Source organism: Petaurus breviceps, unplaced genomic scaffold (genome assembly GCF_028583685.1).
Source record: "Petaurus breviceps papuanus isolate PSGF00001 unplaced genomic scaffold, PetGlider_PUasm1.0 90879, whole genome shotgun sequence".
Classification (NCBI taxonomy): Eukaryota; Metazoa; Chordata; class Mammalia; order Diprotodontia; family Petauridae; genus Petaurus; species Petaurus breviceps.
The window spans coordinates 11,780,049-11,795,255 of record NW_027187368.1 but is presented as its reverse complement, the minus strand read 5'-3'; the positions used below and the strand labels follow the sequence as shown (position 1 = coordinate 11,795,255).

General features: G+C 42.5%; 1 protein-coding gene across 5 annotated transcripts in view; it reads right to left on the bottom strand.

The window, feature by feature from the left end:
* The window catches only part of WHRN (whirlin), a 141,693-nt gene that overhangs the window by 15,202 nt on the left and 111,284 nt on the right, over positions 1-15,207 (bottom strand). For 3 of the 5 annotated variants that reach the window (XM_069073844.1, XM_069073845.1, XM_069073846.1), the window contains exons 6-7: positions 13,589-13,801; positions 12,116-12,322 (exon numbers count right to left, since the gene is read on the bottom strand). In XM_069073844.1, the coding sequence (XP_068929945.1) occupies positions 12,116-12,322; positions 13,589-13,801 (420 nt within the window). Of the gene's footprint in view, positions 1-8,936; positions 8,970-12,115; positions 12,323-13,588; positions 13,802-15,207 lie in introns of all 5 variants that reach the window. The other 2 variants (XM_069073841.1, XM_069073843.1) reach the window with 1 other exon arrangement.

Here is a 15,207-nt window from a genome sequence, read left to right as displayed (position 1 = left end):
TCACCACTTGCTGGATGTGTTCTATAGCTGAGATCCTTCTACATGTGGGGTAGACTACATGGCCTCTGGGGTCCCTTCCAACTCTTACATTCTGTGACTTTGTGATTCTAGGCCCTAAAACCCCTTCCAGCTCTAGTATCCTAGTTAGAAGATCCCTCCTAACTCTAATTCTCTGCTCCTATGACCCTTCTACTTTTAAAATCCTGACTTGGAAGACCCTGCCTATCTCTAATATTCTATGATTCCATGGCTAATTTTAAAATCTCAAAATCCAAACCCTCCAATGAAATCATAATGGCTTCCACTGCCACCCCCTGATGCCATCAGAGACAAAAGTACTACAACTGTTCTCTCTAGTCTATGGCTCTGGAATCTGACTCAGAGGTTAGTCAACTTTCTCAAGGTCACAAAGTCTCAGCAGCAGACTCCTGGCCTCCCGACTCTTCATGGAAAGAGGACAACCCACATATTCCTTGTATGGTACTTATCCAATCCAAGAGCACTGAGTGATTCTTAGAAATGCTGCAGGGTCTGTCAATGAATAAACATGGAAGACAAATGGGGTTGCTGTTTGCATTTCATCATTTCTGGGAGCATCTGGTAGAGGTGCTGAGCTTGGCATTGTTCAAACATCAATTTCCAAAGTTTAGAAGTTAGTATTAAACAATTACAGCTTGCCAACTGCAGGTTATTTTGTGTTGGGTTTTTCCTGGTGGCTATTAACTTTTACAGTACCCTGCTTTCTCACTTTGTTTTCCAAGAGTATTGATGGAGTCACAAATCAAGGATCCACTGGAGATGTTAGATGAACCCTAGGATTAGGTTGTTTTCTTTAAGGTTTCTGTGTGCAGATTCTATGTTATGGTGGAGAAAGGTCTCAATGTGGGTGTGGGAGAACCACATTCAAGTCTTGGCTGCACCATTAACTTTATAGATATGTGACTTTTAGGAAATCATTTCTCTAAGCCTCAGTTTTCTCATTTTTAGAATGAGAGAGCTAGTCTACAACAAGAGTCTTAACTTAGAGTCTACAGATCCTAAAGCAGTTTGTGGAAAGATTTCAGCAGGTTAATGAATTTGGATGGGGAAAAATGCATCTTTATTTTCTAACTAGCAAACCGTTAGCTTCCTTTGTAATCCCGTGTATTTTATATATTTTAAAACATTCTTCTGAGAAGGTGTCCTCAGGCTTCACCAGCTTGCCCAAAGGGCCCATGCCACAAAAAAAGAACCCCTGGTTGAGAAGCTTTCAAATATCCCACTTAGTTTTGAAATTCTATGTAATTCTGTGCAGTCAACTGGGAAAGAAGGGAGAAGGGACTTGGACAGATGCAGAAGTGGAAAAATAGGTAAGAAATAGTTTTATCTAATTAAAGGCAACTCAGACCAAAACACATTATAAGATCATGGAATTTAGAAGTTGGAAAAGATATTAGTGATCATCTAATCTCTTCATTTTCCAGATGAGAAAACTGAGGCCCAGAAAGGTGATGTAATTAGCCCAAAGTCAGATAATCAATTGCGGACCTGGAATGTGAAACCAAGTCCTTTCCCTAAATATAATACTCACGCTGCATTTAAGGCCCTCACCGCTCTCATCCTCAAGTCAGCTGTACAGAGTTGGCCCTGTCCAAGTCTTTACCATGGTGGCAGATATTACATAAGCCCGCTGCGGACAAACGTTAAACATTTGTCACCTGAATTGCTTCTTGCTTCAAACTCATAGCAATGTTAGTTAGAGACTAGCAATAACTACCTCAGATGCCATTAAACTGCTGGGTGAATTTATTGTTCCAGGTGCTTCATTGAAGACTTTTTTTTTTTGTGCTGAGGAATCTTAAAATGGAATTTAATAGAAGGAATATGAGATTAGAGGCCCATCAGACGAGGCTGAACAGTGATTGGGGATTTCAACCAGGGCCTAAGAGATCTCAGCAGGATTAGCAATTTGAGGGAAAGAAATTAAAATATTATAAACAAAAGCCTCCAAATTTCCTCTCTTTATGGGTTCTCACTTTCAGTTAGTGGGAATATAAGGAACTAATTTTTATTGAATGCAGAAGATCGTGACTATTGCAAACGGGGGCGGGGGAGGGGGCAAAAAACTGTGGCAGAAACATGACCATTGGTCTGCTGTGAAGAGTCTACTGAAGAAAAACATTAAAAAAGTTCAGAAAGCTGGTCCATGCAGCATCCAATTGTGACAACAGAGGACTGATGGTGAAGCATGCTTCTTACCTCACTGCAAAGAGGTGGTAGACTATGAGAGTGTAATAAGGAATACATTGGCAGACATGGCCCATGTGTCTATCTGATTTTCTTGACTGGATTTATTTGTTACAAGGGAGGGAGGGTTCTATTGAGAGGTAAACGGCAGTGATTAAGAAATGGCAGTGGTGGGGGTGGGAAAGAAAAGATTATTAATAGCAATTTTTAAAAGAGTCTACCAAAAATAAGGCATTCCAGGTCAATATTCTAGGGATGGTAGGGACCTCCAGAGGCCATCAGGTGAGTTTATTTCTCTGCTTCTGGGGGCAACTGCATTTAAGTAGCTTAACTAAATTCAATGAATATTACTATGTACCTATTGTTAGCAAGGCTTTGTCTTGTGTCTATTGTACCAGAAAGATGAAGAAGAGGAGGAGGAAAGGAAGGGGAAGAAATAGTAAAAGAGGGAGAAGAAGGAAAAAGAGGAGGAGGAAGAGGAAGAGAAGAGGAGGAAGAAGAAGAATGAGAAGTAGAAGAGGAGGAAGAATAGGAGGAGGTGGAGGAGGAGGAGGAAGAAAAAGAATAGGAAAAGAAGAAGGAAGAGGGTGAATAGGAGGAGGAAGAAAAAAGAAGAGGAGGAAGAGGGAGAAAAAATAGGAAGAGGAGAAGGAGGAAGAAGAACAGGAGGAGGAAGAAGAAGAGAAGGAAGAAAAGGAGGAAGAAGAAAGAGATGAAAAGAGAGGAGGAAAAGGGTTATGACTTTGATACGGAAGTGCTTCTTAGTGTCAACCTTTCATCCTTCTAAAGGCAGTTCAGCTTGCTCCCATCTCTTCTCCCTTCAATGAATAATTTCATTATCTGTTAAGATGTTTTCCAGATCTTACATTCTGCGTCATATGTTTAACATTCTATATACATTCTAAAGACTTGAAACTATATCATCTATCCTATCATCCTACATCCTAAGAACCCTTCCAGCTCTGCCACCCTTATCTACCTCTTCCCATTTTTAATGGCCTGAATCCAAAACACTGAAACATTTCTCTCTAAAGAGACTGTAACTAAGCACCTCCCCCAGTTTTTCCTGATCCAGGCTGAATGATTCCAGTCTAGGAAGGCAAAACAGCAGAAAGAATGCTGGATTGGAGATGAGAGACCCTGAGTTCCAACCCAACTCTGCCATTGACCCCCTGTGTCACAGTGGGCAAGTCACTTAACTTTTCTGTTGGCAAAAGGAGAGAGTTGGACTAGATTAAGGGTTCAGGATCTGTGAATTGTTTTATTTTTTCCAAAATATTTTGATAACTATTTCAATATAATTAGTTTCCTTTATAATCCTATGTTTTTATTTATGTATTTAAAAACGTTCCTCTGAGAAGGGTTCACCAGCTTGCCAAAGGGATCTAGATCACACAAAAAAAGGCTTAAGAATCCCCAGATGAGATAATCTCTAAAGGTCTTTTTCAGTTCTAAAGCTATGATTCTTGAGTTTTTCCTCCTAGGATTTCTTTCCCAAGGTTTTCCCATTCTTGTTATTTTTCCATGGGTCATCTCCAGATTTAAAGAGCAAAGATATCCTTGTTTAATGATCCATCCTGATCCTCTGACATTGGTGCTACTTAGCCAGCTTGTTAAAATGTTCACTAATTGACTATGGATAAGAAACCCAAACTTTATTTTTGAGAGAACCTTATGAAAATATTTGGTGGCTTTAAATTTCCTTGTAAAACAATCCCACTAAACTTCATGAAAGATGCCTGAAATCTAGCTACTATTCAATAAATAATTTCGGACAGTTTGTTTTGAGATGTCAGTCAATCAAAAAACAATTATTCGTGTCTATCACGTGCCAGGCACTGAGCTAAGTTCTGGGGATACAAAGAAAGTCAAAAGACAGTCCCTGCCCTCAAGGAGCTTGCATTTTAATGGAGGAGACAACATTCCAACAAGCTGTGTGAAAATAAATTGGAAACATCAACAGAAGGCAGGTACTAGAATTAAGAGGGTGAGGAAAGCCTAGGGTCAGTATATGGTTAGACTTGCTTTTGTTGCTATTTAGTTGTTTTTTCAGTCCTGTCTGACTCTTCATGACCCCATTTCAGATTTTCTTGGCAAAGATACTAAAGTGGTTTGCCATTTCCTTCTCCAGCTCATTTTACAGATAAGGAAACTGAGACAAACATGGTTAAGTGACTTAGTCACACAGCTAGTAAATGTCTGAGGCCAGATTTGAACTTGTGTTTCTGGCTTCAGGCTCCTTCTACTGTGCCACCTCCCCATACTTAACAACAAACAATAACAAAAGTATCAAAGTGTAATTCATACTCCTTTCTAGGGTGAGGTCCAAGCTTCTACCTTCCCTTGTAACTTCCCACAGTCCACAATATAGGCATGGATCTACTCAACAAAGATTGTTGATGACATCAAAAATATCCTAAATAGTAATGGTAAAAAAAAAAAAAAATAACCCCACTTTTCATTTGTGTAGAGTTTTACCAGAATTCAAAGAAATTCTATTTGATTTCATTGGCTCTTCATAGCAATCTTGTTAAGATGGACAAGGAAGGAATATTCCTTCTCATTTTACAGAAGCTGAGACTCTAGGGAGTGGTCCAGAATAGCTAACAAGAAACAGAAGTGAGTCTAGATGACCAGGCATTAAAAGTTCAAGTCTGTGTTCCCTCAAACTGGAACCTATGGGGCATCCCGGTGGTTCAGAGAGAATCTGAAGTCCCCTAAAATGAAGCTGAACCAGGAAAGAGTCTAAAGAGTTGAAGACGCTCTTTCACTCTGAATGCCCTGAAAATCACAAACCCAACAATTTTATATTTAGTGACCAAAGGGACATAAGACAGGCTTCATTTTAAAAACTTGGCACCTTTCATAATAAACACCCACCATATAATGAAATGTTGAGAGTGATGTCCTCTCCACAACATCCCCACCTTTAATCAATAGGGCTTTTAATTTTGCTATCTTGGCAGCTATTTTTTATGGGGAGGAAATGTGCTTTGGAATCAGATGAAAATCCTCAGAGTTGAGTTGGTATTAAGCAAATGAAAAATAAATGTGATTTCACGATTAGGAGAACTACATTTGATCTTCCTTGATCATTAGTTTGTTTATGGAAAACAGTAGCAATAGGAGAAGGCATTTAACCTGGGAAAGATACCATTCTGCCTGATAAAGGGAATTATTCTAAACGGTAATTGGTTCCCCCAATGCACAGTGACGAAGTTCAGGGGCACTGTTACCTAGCTGTTTCCATCTCACCCTGTACATGTGCCAAAAGGAAAAAAAAAAGGCAACTTTGCTACAATGCACCAGGCTTAGTAATTATTCTGAATGGGTATGAGAATTTGGAGGGGGCAAAGTTTGCTGGGGAAGGGAGAGAGGGAAATGAATGGATTAGCTTCAGAAAACTGGAAATCTATCCCTTAAATTAAAAAAAAGAAGTTTGAAAACACCTTTATAAACACTGGTGGGATTTTGGCTTGGAAGAAGCAAAGTTAAAAAAAATAAAGTCCCAAGACTTTTAAAGTACTGATTCGTTAGGGAGAGGGCTTCCCATCAATGGAAGAGTTTAAGTATAGGCTAGATGTCCACCTGTTGGAAGGGCTGTAAAAGGAATGAATATTTGGGGTAAGGATTGGACCCGATGTCCTCTACTGTTTCTTTTGATGCTAGGATTCTAAAAATCTAAGAGTGTGACTCCCAAATCAGTTAGCAGGGACCTTTTAGTGGTGAGATTGCAGGGTGCAGGTTGGTTGAGGTCTGCCTCCCCTTCAACACTCCTGCCCTGATAGAATGCTTCAGAAGGGTTCCTGAAGGTGACTTCCATGCTATGCTGCACTCCTTACTGTGCATGGGCTTGTTGAGGCTGTCCCCCAGCAGCCTTCTCTACATTATAATGCAACTTCTTTAGCACTGAACAAGAGGCAAAGCTATAGAGACCCAGGTTCTTAGCCCGCTACAATAGCTGTCCTTGCAGGCCCTGGAAAGGGTGGGTGTGGACTGGGAACAAGGGCTGACTGCAGCAGGCATGGAAAGCAGAGGAATGTAGGAGGCCACACAACTTTTAGGGGTAGTAGATTCACAAGATTATAGTTTTAGAGCCATCTATTTAGTGAGCCCTTCATTCTACAGCTGAAGACATGGAGGCCCAGAGAGGTTGACTGAATTTTCCATGGTCACACAGGTAGTCAATGTCCGAGGTAGTCAAACTCAAGGCCTCCGACTTCAAACCCAATGCTCTTTCCCTTGTACCACCATCTTGCTGTCTATCTCCAATCCATTCCAGTCTTCAACCCCATTGGAAACTTAGACTCTACCCCTGGAACCAACCTGGGATCTGATAGGTGAGCTTTTGCCTTATCTTACTCAGTTCCATGCCTCCCCTCCTCACTGCCCAGCCATCTCCAAACCATACAGCTCTATACCCATCCCTCTACTCTTTTCAACTCCCCTTTATCTGTTACTTTCCTTAACAAGAATATAAGCTCTTGTTAGGGCCAGGGCTATCTTGCTTGTATTTCTATTCTCAGTGCCTAGCACAGTACTTGGTACATCTGTTGTGTTATTCAGTCATTTTAGTTGTGTCTAACACCCTGTTTTTCCTGGGATTTTCCTGGCAAAGATACTCGGAGTAGTTTGCCATTTCCTTCTCCAGCTCATGTGACAGATGAGGAAACTGAGGCAAAAAGGGTTAAGTGACTCCAGGCCCAGCACTCTATCCTTCATCATCTAACTGCCCAGCCCAGTACAATAACCTGGTCCATAACAAGAACTTAATAAATACTCTATATCCACCCATCCATCCATCCATCCATCCATCCTTTGATCTATCCATACATCCATCCATCATCTATTTGTCTATATACTAGGAGACCCAAGTTTTAATCTCTCATACTGGTTAATATTATTGTGTTTCTTTCTATTGGATTTGACTACCGAGATCCTTGCTATGTACTTGAATTTCATTAGGAAAGGGCAAGTGAGGAAGATAAGAGATTAATACAGATGGACATCATTCATTTATGTTTACCCTGAGGCCCACAGTCACTAATGTATTTAGATAAGTACTCATCCCTAGTCCTAGAAGGCAATAAATCTCAATAACTTGTTGCCTGAACTGACATGGAAAAAAGTTGTGGTCTTGGTAAAAATTCTTTTGCCTTTAACTTCTCTAAACACTTAACAGTCAAAGATTGAGGGCTGGTAAGTAAGCAAGGAGAAGGGAAGGTTATGACAATGCTAAGACCCCTATAGTGACACAGTGTTTATGTATGAAATAGGCAAAATCCATCAGATCTAGTCATACAGAAATGGACCAATGGTTAGAAATAGACAGCTACTGGTAATCAAAATAATAGCTGTCATTTACAAAGCTCTTAGAGAATCATAGGACCTGGCATAAATTATTTCATTTGATGCTTATAGCAACCTTGGTGGGTAGGTTTTGTTTGTTGTTCAATTTTTTTTCAGTCGTGTCCAACTCTTTATAACCCCATTTAGGATTTTCTTGACAAAGATACTGGGGTATTTCTATTTGCTATTTAGTTAAATTTGCTATTTCCTTCTCCAGTTCACTTGACAGATGAGGAAACTGAGGCAGTTATGTGACTTGCCCAGGGTCACACAGTTAGTAAGTATCAGAGGCCAGATTTGAACTCAGGAAGATGAGTCTTCCTGACTCCAGACCCAGCATTCCATTTAAAGTATAACTTAGTTACCCTGGTAGGTAGGTACTATAAGAATATGACTTTTTTAGAGGTAAGAAAACTGGGACCCAGGTTAAGTTTCTTTCCCATGCCCACATAGCTACCAGCTGTTGGAGGTAAGGTTTGAATTCAGGTCTTTCTGGACTCCAACGCTTTCTACCATGCCATACTGCCGGTGACATGGTAATCCCATAAGCAGCATGAGGCAGTTTCTACCACACATGTGAATAAGCAAGGAATTCAGAATTCGAAGAGACTTTAGAAAATACATCAGAGCTGAAAGGGGCCTTAGGACACTGAATGCCAGAAATGTAAGGGATCTCAAGACACAAAATGTCAGAACTGGAAGGGACATTAGAATATAGAATGTCAGAGGAATAAGGGACCTCAGGACACAGAATGTCAGACTAGAAGGGACATTAGAATATAGAATGTCAGAGGAAAAAGGGCTCTTAGGACACAGAATGTCAGAACTGGAAGGGACATTAGAATATAGAATGTCAGAGGAATAAAGGATCTTAGGACATAGAATGTCAGAGCTGTGAGAGACCTTAAAATATAAATGTTCGCACTGAGACACCAATGATGTAATTTGGCCAAGATCATAGAGCAAGAGCCAAAAGATCTGTGTTATACTCCCAGCTCTTCCACTACCAAGGGCTCTTTCCACCATGACACACTGACATGGCAGCTGTCATGCGGTATGATGTGACAAGGAGGAAGAGGAAGACTGAAGCGATGGGAAAAGCCTAATGAGCTGGCAACCAGACCAGACAATGAGACAGAGAGATCCAAGAACAGGCAGATGGGCACATAAAAAGACTGAGAGGCAAACAGGAGGAGATGTTGGAGAACATGTCCTTCCTATTCAGCCCCCTGCAGGGCCAGACCTTAGAGACAGACCTGCCTTTGGCAGCCAACCACTTTCTGTCCTTCACCCCACCCTCAACCCCATCTTTTTTACTATGGAAACCACAGCAGGAAAACTCCCCAGTGAAAGGACCATACCTCCATTAGGTCTATTAACCATAAGAGCCGCTCCTGGGAAAGATAATTCAGGCAAACACAAAAAGGGGGGAAAAAAACAAAATAAAACAATGCATTAGGGACTGGAACAGATGCAGCAAACCACTACCATTCCACACACAAAAAGGCAATAAAAATAAACATAAGACCCTGGTAAAAAAAGATCCCCCCAGTCCTTCTTAGCACAAACTCACTAAGTAAAACATTCTCTTCCATGAAGCTGTTAAATTAAAAATCACAGGAGTAGTTCAGGGCAGACATTTTAGGGGGCCCTAGAGCTCAATGAGGATTAATACTGAAACTCATATAATGGTCATGAAACCAACCTACTAAAAATAGAAAATTAGGAGCTATCTGGTGGTCCAGACTGTGATCTGGGCCTTAGGGGAGAAGCAGAGATTTTCAGCCCTTCCTAGAAGCCTTTATATGAAATGCAGGCATGGCCTTGGATACAAATGCTATCTTCAGGTTTCCATAGTCAGATTCAAGCCAGGGCTTGAGTCTGATTGAGTGCTACAGTCTGGGGAATGTCTCAGGAATGATGACAGAAGAAGAAAAAGGGGCCAGATAATTAGAGTCAGCCTGCGTAGCCTGCTGAGCTCCAGACTGTTAGCAAGTTTCACCACTGGGTATTTAGGGAAGGTTTCCTAAACTCCCTAGTTAGTACCTAACAATATTGCATTCACTAGGCATTTAACCAATGTTTGCTGCTTACTTGGATGGATGCATGGCCATAAAAAATATATATATATATATATATATATATACACATATACATATATATACACACATGTGTATCTTATATATGTTCATATATATGTGTGTATATATGCATATATAGTCTTACTACAGAAATGTATTAGAAGCACTTGAGAAATAACCCAGAGTGCTCCCTTCCCTGGCAGGCTGTCTCTTATGCAGGCACAAAGTACTTTACTCTTCCCTGTAATGAAGAAGGTTTCCAGGTTTCCAATGAGCACTGTTCTTGGTACCTCCTGAAGGCAGTAATTGAGGTTCTGAAGATTGCTTACATCACCTACAAGGCTTTTAAGACTCTTTCTGGATATGGAAGGGCAGTGGCAATCATTAGAGATAAACCTTCTTCTTTCCCAGTCCAGGTACTACCCAGCAGTGGAAGTATTTGCTTATAAAAGTGACAGGAAGTAAAAAGACCATCTTACAGGTCATCAGAGGTTGGACTGAAAATGATGAAGCCTAGTTGGTTAGAAAAAATCCAGATATAGAAACTATGTGCAAAAAGGCCAGAGGTCCCTTCTGTAGCTCCCAAAGGTTCTCAGAACCGAAGGGAAGGTAACACCAATTACCACAATGCAAAATTCCAAATCTGTCAGGGGACTGGGCTTTTTAAAACACACTAGATTTTGGCCTTTGGGGACATGTGAAGTGATGCTGACATGAGGTAGGGCCTGGGCCAGGGGCTCAGAGAATTAGAACTGAAAAGCTAGTAGGGAGTTGCCCACAGTTACACAGCCAGTCGGTAATTGAGCCAGGACTAGAACCCAGGACCACAGTCTCCCAGGCCATTCATTATTCTTTCCATGCTCTTTCTAAGACTCTTGTTCCCTGGGCCTAACAAAGCATTCAGAATCTCTCCTAAAATCTAAATCAATCTTAAGGGGCAGCAGATGATCAAAATTTGTTTCTGTCAGGGTCCCTATCTTAAGGAGACAGGCATGTGACAGATTAAAGCATGCAGTTGTAACTTGATCCCAGATTATCCTCAAGGATTCAGAAGGTACCACTTTGCATATAAGCCCCACACTAAGTCTAAGTGACTAGGATTTTCACCTAGGGGTCACCCCTGGACAAGGTATCTCCCTAGCCCGCCTCGTAAGTGCTGCATAGACCGCTAACTGGATGAACAAGACACCAAAGTGAATTTACTATGCTGAATACGTGGAGAGCAGCAGAAGGATTCTTCTTCCTGGAAGAAGGAAGCTTCATCCTGGAGAATCAGGACTCCAGGCGATCAGTTTATATCCTGAAGCATGAAATGATGACCTTGTTATAATCAAGGCTTTGATGCTACTTCCTGCATCTGTCCAGGAAAATCATTTGGACTTGGAGTTCTCACAGGAAATAAAGCTGCCCAAGGACTCTGTTCCCACACCTGCCCCAATTTAAGGAGGGGGAGGGGGCATGGAAGCACTCTGCAATGGAAAAGGGTGCAGATTACAGCCAAAGGAAGGTAATCTCTGGCCTGTTCAGATCTGGTGACAGTTAAAAAGTATAGAGCATACTCAGAATATTCAGAGGCACTGCACCCTAGAGGATAGAGTGAGCCTTGAAGCCAGAAAGACTTAGGTTCTAGTCTCACCTCTGAAACACCGGCTGTGTGACCCTGGGCAAGTCATTTGTCCTCTCAGTGTTATAAACAATTCTTTGAGACAATAATTTGCAGCGAAGGTACCAACCTGTATTGGTAGAGGAAGGTCCTCACCAGGAGCTCCCTCCACCAATGGAATCACAGGTCATTATCCCTACCCTAAATAAATATTCACAGACATGGAGAAATACAAGACACATGAAAATGTCATGAAAATTCCTAGATAATATAAAAATCTCATTTTTGTCAATAGCTCCAACTTCCTTTCCCAGTATATTAAGACAACAAGGACCCAGACAAACAGAGAAGTCAGAACTTCATCCCCACTCCCTTTTCTTTCCCTTTTATTGGTGGAGGGTATAGAGAACTGGCCAAAAGGCAAGAAACAAGAAGGAGAAACTGAGTCAGGAGACCCAAACAAGCTGGATAATCAGCCGCTGAATTGTCATGGAGCACTGACACTATGATAAAAAATAGATGCTTACAGACTGGTGTGTCACACCCGGTGATGGAGGGTCCAAAGGAGAAGGATTCCTGCTTCTCCTTCCTCCATCACACCATTTAGCTTTGATGAAGATCCTCTGGGATCATGAGGCACTCACTATTTGTCAGATCACATTGTTACAAATGGTCAGCTGCAAAAAGACCTTGGCCAGTGTCTGGTTATGGTTTAGGAGGGAGGGGAGGCAGGGATGGGAGCTGCTGCTGCTGAGCGCATACAGTCTGATTCTAGAGAGAGCGAATCAGGGGCTATGAGAAGAACCCCCCACCCCGCCCCTAAGCAGACGGTGGGCCCAAGGGCGGGGACACTCACTCGAGCAGAGCTGACCGTGGTAGAAGTGACCTGGCTTCCAGAGGAGGAGCCGGTATCACTGTAAGACACCACAGAGTAAGTGTCCGTGCCAGTGCAGGATGGCTGCCGGGCCTTCATGGACTCAATCTCCCGTTTCAACACCATGTTGTCAAAGCGATCGAGGTCATGGGGGGAGATCAGCCCCCTCACCTCAGATAGGAGGGAAAACTGAGGAACAAAAGAACACATTCAGCTGAGTGCTTCAGGAAAGGTTTCTTTTTCCCCTTCTACAGTCTTAAACTAAATGATATCTAATGCCCCTTCCACTTTAACTCCTTTTCACAAATAATCTTATAACATTTCTTTACTACTTTGGTAAAATAACTTGCTCAAGGTTGTAGGTTCTTAGATGTGGAATTGGAATAGGTCACAAAGACCATCAAGTCCAACCTCATCTTATAGGTGAGGAAACTGAGGCTCAGGGAGAAAAGGTGACTTGCCAAGGGTTACACCAGTAGTAGTAGCTATCAGTAGCAGGATGTAAATCTAGGTCCTCTGGCTCCAGACCCAATGAACTTTCCTCTATCCCAACAAAAAGAATTCTGAATCTGAAGTCACAAGACTTGGTTCCAAATCAAAGCACGTCTCTGCTATTTTCTGTCCAGGTGACCTTTGGTAAGTCACTTAACCTAAGGCCTAGGCCTTAGTTTCTTCATCAATAAAATGAAATGATTGGACCAGATGTACTCTAAGATCTCTTCCATTTCTAAATCCTATGACCCTATGACCATTTAGACCTATGTCAAGCTACCTTAAGGTATGTGGACGATGGGAACTGTAGAGTTCCACCTCAGATCAAACTCTGATTTTTCACACAAGATTCTTACAATTACTATCTACATGACTTAAACAAGTTTCATTATTTTATTTTTTGCTTTTTGGAAGGGCAGTTGGGGTTAAGTGACTTGCCCAAGGTCACACATCTAGTGTTAAGTGTCTGAGGCCATATTTGAACTCAGGTTCTCCTGACTCCAGGGCTGGTGCTCTATTCACTGTGCTGTGTAGCTACCCCAAGTTTCATTATTTCTGTAGACTTATTTCCTTACCTGTAAAATGAGAAGTTTGGACTAAATTACCTCCAAGGTCACTTCCAGTTCTAAGCCCACAAGCCTATGATTCCCCAGTCCCTGTGAACCCCAAACCCAAATTCATGCTTTCCAAAGGTCCCTTCCCTCATTCCCTCTCCACCACAAACACTGTCCCACAAAATGTGACATTTGCTTAAACTGTCAAGCAAAGGCGTCTTAGGCACGTATTTCTTAGATCTGGGGGTCTCTGCATGTATAACTGAGGCCTTGACAAAGTCTAGAGGAGAGTGAGACATTCATGTTACTTCTCCCCACTTCCTGAATTCTGGTGACCTTTTAGAGCCTCAGTCTCCAGAGCTGGTCTGGAGCAGCTCCAGTAGCAGCAGCCCTGGCCACCTCACTATACCTTGGCTTGGGTGTTGAGCAGTTCAAACAGAGCCATGATGAGGGCATCCACATGGATGTTATTTTCCTTGTACTCATCTAGGTAGTAGCCCATGGTTGCTCTCTCCTGCTCATTCAGCAGATGTCGGGCTTGTTCCTCTAAGATGACCCGGGTCTGGTTGACCATGCTGCTCAGGGTGACCTGGGACCTGGCTGGCCCCTTGTAGAATCCCAGCTGAAAGACAAAGGAGATCACACAGAGAACAGAATTTACTCTGGAGTGAGGCTCCACGTCTCCTTGGTGTGACTAAAAAACATATGTGAGACATGCTTTCATAAACCATAGGAGGGAAATCTCCCTTACAACATACCAGTCACAGTAAGACCCCAAGAAAGGCAACATGGCACAGGGGAAAGAGGGTGGAATTTGTCCTGGAAGTAGGAGACCTGGGTTCAAATACTAGCTCTGACAAGAACAGCTAATGAAGTGCAGTAGACGGCACAATGGATCTAGAATCAGAAAACCTGGTTTGAAGGCTGACTCGCATACTGCCTATATGTCAGACCTGGGGCAAGCCACAGGGGAGAAACAGCAACTGACATCTGTCACAGAGTAAGGCACCTAGACAGCCTCAAGGTGAGAGAACTGTCCAAGAAATTCATTTTCTTTGTCCCTCTGTCTCTCTGTCTCCTATCTGTCTGTGTATGTGTCTCTTTGTCTTCCTCTCTCAGTCTCTGTCTCTGTTCTTCTTTGTCTGTCTCTTGGTCTCTCTCTGTCTCAGTCTTTCTCTGTCTGTGTGTATGTGTTTCTCTCTCTCTCTCTCTCTCTCTCTCTCTCTCTCTCTCTCTCTCTCTCTCTCTCTCTCTCTCTCTCTCTCTCTCTCTCTCTCTCTCTCTCTCTCTCTCTCTCTCTCTCTTTCTGTCTCCATCTCTGTCTCTGTCTGTGTATGTGTCTCTTTGTCTCCCTCTTTCAGTCTCTGTCTCTGTTTCTCTCTCTGACTCTTGGTCTCTCTCTGTCTCAGTCTTTCTCTGTGTGTGTGTGTGTCTGTCTGTCTCTCTATATTTCTGTCTCCATCTCTCTGTCTCTCTCTGTCTCTCGGTCTCTATCTCAGTCTTTGTCTCTGTCTGTGTGTGTCTCTCTGTCTCTCTGTGTCTCTCTATTTCTGTCTCTGTCTCTCTTTCTCTGTCTCTGTTTCCATCTCCATCTGTCTGCCTGTCTCAGCTCCAGGTCAGCTTGCCCCTAAGAAGTGCCCTTAACCTAACCTTGTTGTACACAAGTGCTCTCTGAGCTCTCAGGCTGCTCAAGGTTGACCTGGGGGTGGTCTAGATTTCAAGGGGCGGGGATTCATCATCATATAGTAGATCTGGGAATTCATTGATCAGGTAAGATACCTTAAGAAGGCCTGAAATTTAAGGTGGGGGTTAGGGAAAATGACAAGAGATGATCCCCATTTTAGCTGCATCATGGATCTCACAGGCAAGCTGACCTGGATTGGAGAGCTGGGAAGGGAGAGGGAGGGAGGAAGGAAGGGATGGAGATGACAGACTGAGAGACAGGCAGAGACTAAGATGGACAGAGAGAGATAGGGATAGGGAGAGAGAGAGAGAGAGAGAGAGAGAGAGAGAGAGAGAGAGAGAGAG